Here is an 8,540-nt window from a genome sequence, read left to right as displayed (position 1 = left end):
TACCTTAGCTTTTGTCTTATTTTAGACATGCTACTAATTAAATACTACTCGTTTTTTTCTCTCCAGTTTTTAGATGACTTGTATTTTAATATGGGAGATTTGGTAAAATTACTCCTATCATTTACTTCTTCTTAATGTATGTGTAAAGTCAATAGTGAAAAATGAGTAATGTATCATATGAAATTTAGTTGACGATCCAACTCTTTTGGAACTTTTTCTTTTCACCTCTTCCTCCTACCTTTTTGTTCTCTCTTGGTGCTTCGAACTCACAATCTTTGAGTTGGAAGTAAGTTATGCTTTCTTATTGTTTTGAAACTTCATTCGATCAAAAAATCAAATTCATAGTGTTCTCAAGCTAAATAAAGGCAGTTCTAGGTGGTGAAATTCTTAGAACATGCTCATGGCATATGCTAAATTGTATGGCCAAAAAGAGTAGTAATAATCATGGAAATAACCTCAATCAAGTTACAATTAACCATGACTCATACCCTTAAATATAAAAGAAAGCATCATGATAAAGTTATGACAAGCATATATAACATTACATTGACTGAGTCCCCCTATCGAAAACTAAATAAGCAAATTCATTGCTATAACAACATTGTAGTATCTTATTGAAGAGGCAACATATATATTCTATCAATCAATTTGGAATTTTATCTCAGCATTATTTCTAAAACATGACTTTGGTGAGGACATCTTAATTTCTTCACAGAAAAGAGTCATATATGTCATTAGTTTTGCACGTTTAGCTCTTATTTTTACTTTTATAAATATTCAGGATACATACTACTGTTAAAACTAAAATGAAAATTTCTATATAATTAATTTTTAAACTAATCCCATTCTACACTGAAACATATACACATGCATTCAAGGAGATTCCCAAAATAAAATCAAAGTATCTCTTAGATAATTATTTTGTACTGCTAACTGACAAAGAAAGTAGTTTTTCAAGAAAATTAGGTGGATTTAATTTATTTTTCAATTATCCCCATTAGCCAACAACGTTGAAGAGCAAAATTAAAATGATGAGATAAATAAAACTAATTAATTGTTACCTAGGTTTCCTCAATGATACTATTTGCGTACAAATTGTGAATAACAACAAGACAAGTAATATACATAGGACAAATTAAAGATCATAATGAAACAAGTACCTCAAAATCTCACTTTAGAATTAATATTGTCTTCATTCACAAAGTCAGATCTAGGGTACTTGCCTTTTTTGCATTATTTTCCTCTGAAGTAGTACTTGATGAGAACAATGAAAGGGAAAGAAGATCTCCAACTTGTTCACCTTTCAATCTTTTTTGATGATATTCTCTTGTTGTTTTCAATGAAAGGTTCAAATCGAGATCGATATCTGAATCTTGAATCTTTCTTTTATTTGATGAGGATGTGTTTATTGTCGTTGTTCCTACAACTTCTTCACTCATCCACCATTTTCCCCTTGAGGAAAGAGAATTATTCTCTTTAGCACGGATTTGTGTCATTATTTCTTGCTCTGATGATCTCCTGTTGAATTGTTTGACTATCTCATCTTTATCTCTATTTCTATTACCCATAGGTAATGTCATTAGGAGATTTTGTTTTGCTGAGCTTGTTCCAATTTGAGTAATTGGCGGCCAAAATCTTTGATTATGACGATTTTGGTTTTTCTCAATTTCAATGCTTTTATTCCATGGAAATAATTGTTCATGTGATGAGTGACCATTGACGTGACTTGCAAAACCATGCCTTGTACTTATACTAGAGCCACCCCCAATATTCATGTTATAAGGGTTGTACAAAGAATTAGCTTGACGATTCCATAAGGCATTATCGTACCTAAAATATAATCAATATATGGAAAACAAATATTATATAACCAAATGAAATTCAAGTTTCTTAAACAAACTTGGGATAAATTATTTAAGATATTATAATTTGTACCGTAAGCTCGAACTCGAAGTTTGATTAAACCCTTGTAACCTAGAAAGTTGTGTAAGATTGAAAATATGATGATCTCCATTCTCAAGTAGAAATCTTCCGTCTGTAGAAACTGCTAAGTCATAGAGAATTTTAATAAGACAGCTATTTCAGAAACCCTAATTTTGGCAAAACGTAACTAATTAATGAGACAACAAAATAATTTTTTTATTAAAAAAAACACTTACTTTGATTTGGGTCATCAGTTTTCTTGCTTCTATACATCTAATTAAAATGGTAGCCAAATAGAGAAATCAGATGAGTTTGCTAAGCAAAATTAAACCGTAAAATTCAGCAACTAGTGAGATTTATATAAATTTTCGACCTGTAGATGGCTCTTGACATGTGCTATGCTGAGGCCTTTAATGTTCATAAATTGAAGAACCAATTTTGGTGTAGCTCCTAAAAATAAAACAAATTCATTGCAACTTTGAATTAAATTACATTTTTTCAAAAGATCTATCAGACTACTGAAGTGAGCGAATATTTGATATATATATATATATTTAGAATTAATTTTTTTTATAATAATTTGAGATAAAATAATAAAATGGAGTTTGAATAAGATGTGATGAACTTACTATCTTGTCCACCTAATCTTTCAACAGCATGAACAAAGCGAAGATGGAGCTCAGGCGTCCACCGTAGCCTCGGTGTTTTGGAACGGACATACTGTCGTACACTTCCTGAATTAGGTTTTTTACCGTTCTCTTCCACAGTACTGTTACTAGAGCTGGATCTTGTTGTACCTTGAGCTTTACTATTTACTTCTGTTTCGAGATCCTCCTCTTCTTCAAATTCAATTTGCTGTTTAGGATTCGATTTTGAATCTTCTTCTGTACTACTACTTCCTCCTTTCATATTACGCCAACAAATTAGAACACTAATTGTGGCTACTACTAAGATGGATGTTGAAAATTACCATATAATAGACAGAAGAGAAAAGAATTTGTGTATGCAACAAAAGTAAGAAAAAGTTGCTAGAATTAGGAATGAAATTTGTTGAAGAGGCATATAAAGAACAAAACAATTGTTCTCTCTCTACATTTGTGGACTTTTTTATAAAAAAATCATGCGTGATTTGCATGGATGATGTAGTAAAGTATATACATGTACATGTGTGGTGATAAATACTTGCATGTGTACGTGGACTCTTTATGTGTATGTATATACATACTATACTAATTAAATCGTAGATGTTAAATTCTAGTCAATTGAAGTAAGTAAATGGCACATTCAAAGGATAATATAATGACATATATATGACATACCAAGTTGTATGTGTATCCACAACTCAACAAGATGTTCTTCATCATATCTATTACTCCCACTGTCTTAACTTATGTGATATTTTTCATTTTTCGAGAGTCAAATAGTTTAAATTTGATTGACAATTTACGCATGAAATCTTCAATTTTATTGAAATAAAATTTATATATTTATAAACTACTTTAAAAAAATACTAAAAATCACAATAGTTGACAAATCAAAATATTTTAAAGATGTTGAAAATTTTATGGTCAACTTGTTCAAATCTCGATATCCGAAAAGTGCCACATAAATCTGCAACACTTTAATTTCAGTTTTTTACGTGTCATGTAAAGACAAATTAGATCATTCTTTATTTTATTTTAATAAAAATCTTCTATATCTTTATCTTCACATTGTTGACGAAAAATTAAAATTAATGAAACAAAGTATGTTTTCCAGCATATATAAAATATTCATGCTCGACTCGGAGTTGTGCTAATGATAAGGTTTGTCAATTACAACTAACTTGTTCCATTTTATATGGGGTTTGGCAGTACACGAAGTTTAAAATGCCAATTTGATTTTATTTTTAATTGTATATTACAAATAGTGAGAAAAATATGATGAATAAATATTTCAAATTTTAAATAATGGAATTGTGTCAAAGAATAATTGTGGAAAGAGTGAAAGTATTTAAGACTTAAGTCTAGAGTTTTCTTCTAGTATATTTTTTTGCGATAGGTTTGAATGCAACATTTAATATATTTTTCAATGTAAAGTTGGAAATCTAGGATAATATTGGGGTTTTATAAGTCCTAAAAATAATTAGAATTGATAATGAACATATATCAATCTTGAATAGGATACAAACTTGATAATATAATGAACATAGTAATTAAAGAGTAAATATATTTTCTTGCTTTTCATTTTTAATTTTGTTTCTTGTAGTTTGTTGTTGGCAGTTTACATTGAAGACCTATCCTACTTAAAGTCAAAATTAAATTTGAGACGTCTATACATTGTACCCTTTTTAGTTTTGAGGTCCATGATTCTTAATAGACCATTTGTAGGTTGTTTACATTTTATTTTATTACTAATATGTCAATTGAATTAAAAAGGTAGGAGTGTATTGACTTATTCTTCGATTTTAGTCATTACACATTGATTTTTAGTCATTATATATTGTTTTCTGTAGTTGATTATATTACTATTTTACTATAGTATATATATTGCTCATTTGCTCTGTTACTATAAAAGAACAACTGTTCTACTTCTGAAATAGCTAAAGGTTAGATATGTGCAAATATGTTATTGTTATTAATATATAAGGTTAGATTTATACTCTAGCGTTACATATATCATTTTGTCTCGACTAAAACAATCTCACATAAATCGACTTAACAAAGAAAATCTTAGTGCATCGTGATCATCTTGTTTGCTGCTTTATAAGATGAAGATTCTGTAAGTAAAGTTAGTAGGTGCAGACAAATTCTATAAATTAAAATAATACTGCTAATGAATAAGCAATTGAATTCTTTTTTAACACTTTGCTAACTTAGAATTAAATATATTCAGTCAGACTATATGTCTCCAGTGGTACTTAAAAGACAGAAATTGTCAGACCTGTTTCACCTTTTATTATTTAATTATCATAAACAACAGTATCTTTTAAATTAAATTAGTATGAAAATATGATGATAATAGATGATCCAGATAACTACTTTCATATGTCTCAAATTATAAGATTTGAGAATCTCAGATGCACATGCCCAATATGCTTTTATAATATTGCAAATTCCAACGTTATATACCGCATCTCGATTGATCACATACGAATGATATATATATATAGTTTCTAATAATTGTAATCCTGATAATATACGTATATAGTAAAAATCATGATTAGAGTTAATTAGTCCGAATAAAATTTCTTGATTTATTGGCCTTACAACGGGCTTAATAGCACCCTAGCTAGACGAAGGGTGAACCTTCTAGTATTTGATTCATCACATCCATAAAATTTTGTGTGCTCCACGCTGAATATATACATATATATATATATAGCCTTTTGACGGTGTATAGGTTAATTTGATCAAGTGCTAATCTAGTAAGTACAGTTATTAATTAAATTATCAGTCATTTCTCATAAATTTTGACACATGTTGAAAATTGAATTCATTAAATTCAAATTTGGGCCTTCTCTGGCAGGATGTAGGACATTTCAACTGCCCAACATAATAAAAATGTTTGCTAAAAAGTTTTGTTATGAGACCACAAACGTAGTTTCCAAAAGGTTTCAAGACAACCATGCAATGTTATACATTAATTATAATAAAAAGCCAATAAATAAAATTATACATTAATTATCATCACAATATTGACCTAAAAGTTCTTCTTTTTTTTTTTTAGTGAAATGAGTAGGCAATACATTCTTTGTTCGTGCGAACTGTCATTGAATGAGCAGCTATAATAATATATACAAAGCTTTCTACTTTTGCTATATGAATTACACGAGATTCATGACATGTTCACAGCCGTCCAAGACAAAAAACAAACCTTAAAGCTATTTGCTCTTGTGATCAATAGAGAAAGTGTAAATATATGATTCTTTTTTCATATAATCGAGATAAATATTATAGGAGGTAAAGGTGATTTTTTAAATACGGGTGGCATAGGCGAATTCAAGCTAAGATATGAAGACTTTTGGTGCATCAGTAATCTTGAAATAAAAACGAAGAAATAGTGCTCTAGCTAGATTTAAACCCTAGTCTCGCGAATGGTTGTTTAGCTTGTTCTAGCAACACAAGGGAACTCCAATATTCATCATGAGTGAACTGTTAATTATATCCTAATTTTGATCAGTTTCTCAAGATCATAGATATACATATATACACATAAATTTTTTTTCGAAGTTAAAACGGGTGCACATTCACCCCCGGCATATGAGCATCTTGATATGCCTCTGTGATTGTCAATGAGATTCAATCTCAGGACCTCTACCTATTCTGATATCATATAAAAGCGTGTGAATATATTTTTATTATTTAATTATATTTTATATGTGTTGGAACGTTAAAGATTACTATTGATGTAGAATGTCACATGTCTAATTTATTTTTTATATTTCCAATAAGTTATTTTCCTCATTTTTAACAAAATTATTTTTTTTAAATATATATTTTTCAAAATTTTTAATCAAAATCTAACGAGAGAGAAATTCAGAAAAATATTCTCCTCCCATACCTTTGATGACAAGCTTGCAAAAGTTGGAAGGGCAAAAGTAGGTGTATTGGCTTGTGAATATAATTAAAATACAGATTGGTCTGCAAGATTCACTTACCTGTAAAGTCAATTCCCAACAGTACCTATATTTTCTTATGTTAATTAATTTTCTAATTAAACACTGCCTTCCTATTTTATTTAATTTTTATATTATATGATATGGCTGAAATTGGTGAAGCTATTAATGCGGGGATCTATCATCCTTAGAGAATGAGGAGGCATGTTTGTCTTTTTCTTAATTTCCACAAGTTGAAAAGCTATTCATTATTTAATTCTCCCTCATCATTATCACACATACATACAATGCATACATGCTACATGACATGCATAAATACATAGGAGGGAAAAAAATATAAATTTTCTCTTGAATTTGTTACGAAAAATCAGTTACACGTTTATATTATTATAACGATCTATTACACATCTGAATTACTTAAAAATGAATTCATTTATCATATCAATAAATTACATCAGATTTTTTAAAAAAAGAATTCATGTCTTCCAATTCTTCTTCTAAATTCAGATACATCATTAAATGACTACCATTGTTACTATTATCATCAAATTCACCTCTCCATCACCATAGCTTTTACCATCCATAATCAAATTCACCATCGGAATCTTTTCACAACCACTGTTATCATAAGAAGTTGATAACAAATATCATGAATTTAATTAATTCCATCAACGGAACCATATCACTCTCATTTAAATTCATCAAAATCATAACCATAAATTTACCACAATCATCTATATCAAAATCACGGATTTCATTGTCATTATCGAAATTGAAGGTCATACCACCACTAAATTTTCATCCATCACCAAACCCACCACAAAAAAATTGTCATAATATACAAATTTCATTCAAGCTCAAAGAAGAGATGTGAAAACTTGCAATATTTATTTGTAAAGATTGTAGTCTGACAATCAAAAGAATTATTCTAGAGAGGATTTTTTTGAGAGAGAAGAAAGATATATGAAAATACATTAAAAAAAATAAATTTTGTACAAAAACTCAGAAACTTTTATACAAAAAGAGCAAGATCTGAAAATTTTCTTATTTCAGATACTCACAATAAAAAAAAAATCTGTGCTTGACAAATTTGATGTGGGATAATAAGGATTGGTCAATTTTAGATATCTCGCCGAAATTAATTAAACAACTTTGCCATCTTTGCAATGAATTTCTATCCTGCAATATTATTTTCTATTTTTCTCTTGAAAATTTGTTATGAAAAAAAATATTTTTCATATTAGTCACAACAAAAAGTGTGTTTGTGATAAATAAAAAAATGGAGGAAGAAGAAAGGTAGAGTAACGTGAAGGAGGAGGAGGGCGGGATGGGAGAAAATTTTCCTTTTTTTCTATTCCAATGCACTTTTTTTATTTTTTTATTTATCTTATTTCTATGTCAACTTTAAAAATGATATTAAATTTACTTTTAAGTAATATAGGTGTATAATAAATTGCCTCAATAATTTAAATGTGTAATTGATTTTTAGATACAACTTCAGAAATGAATTCATACCTTTCCCTAAACAAATATTCACTCCATTTTTAAAATAGCGTTTTAAGCTTAGACATACCCTTAAAAAATTATTCATTCACAAAAGGTTATATATACATACACGAACATTCTTAACTTCTATCTACATTTTATTTTGATAGATTCTAAAGTATGCGGGGATATTTTGTAACTGTAATATTTAGCATTTTTACCGTTAACAACATTTACCATATTTATATTCTTTATTTTCTCTTCAACCCCTTTTTTTCATTTATATATTTCTTTTTCATTTTTTCATCTACCTTCTTTTCTATTTATCTTTCTCTATGTTAAAGATAATATTTTTTTATTTTAATTTATATAATTTTATTCTTCTATATAAGTTTAAAATATCAGTTATATATATATATATATATATATATATATAGAAGACTACTAAATTTAATATTAAAATAATAAGTAAAGAGCTAGACTGAGGAGAATGATATCATAACAAATTTGGAATTATAATTATCTTAATTATGTC

The 8,540-nt window shown here is 28.3% G+C and overlaps 1 protein-coding gene across 2 annotated transcripts; it reads right to left on the bottom strand.

The window, feature by feature from the left end:
* Nucleotides 1-967: 967 nt before the first annotated feature.
* On the bottom strand, nt 968-3,046 carry LOC107021788 (putative two-component response regulator ARR13). 2 transcript variants are annotated; one of them, XM_015222495.2, is made up of 5 exons: nt 2,553-3,046; nt 2,297-2,373; nt 2,160-2,196; nt 1,936-2,047; nt 968-1,830 (listed from the first exon to the last, which is right to left on the bottom strand). In XM_015222495.2, the coding sequence occupies exons 1-5, from the start codon at nt 2,830-2,832 to the stop codon at nt 1,197-1,199; spliced, it is 1,140 nt and encodes a 379-aa protein (XP_015077981.1). In that variant the 5' UTR covers nt 2,833-3,046; the 3' UTR covers nt 968-1,196. The 2 variants fall into 2 exon arrangements, with proteins under 2 accessions (XP_015077981.1, XP_015077982.1); XM_015222496.2 differs by having other exon boundaries at nt 1,936-2,044; nt 2,553-3,044.
* Nucleotides 3,047-8,540: the final 5,494 nt, after the last annotated feature.

This window comes from Solanum pennellii, chromosome 6 (assembly GCF_001406875.1).
Source record: "Solanum pennellii chromosome 6, SPENNV200".
Lineage (NCBI taxonomy): Eukaryota > Viridiplantae > Streptophyta > Magnoliopsida > Solanales > Solanaceae > Solanum > Solanum pennellii.
Note: the sequence above shows the minus strand (reverse complement) of the source record. Positions and strands in the feature narration are given on the sequence as shown.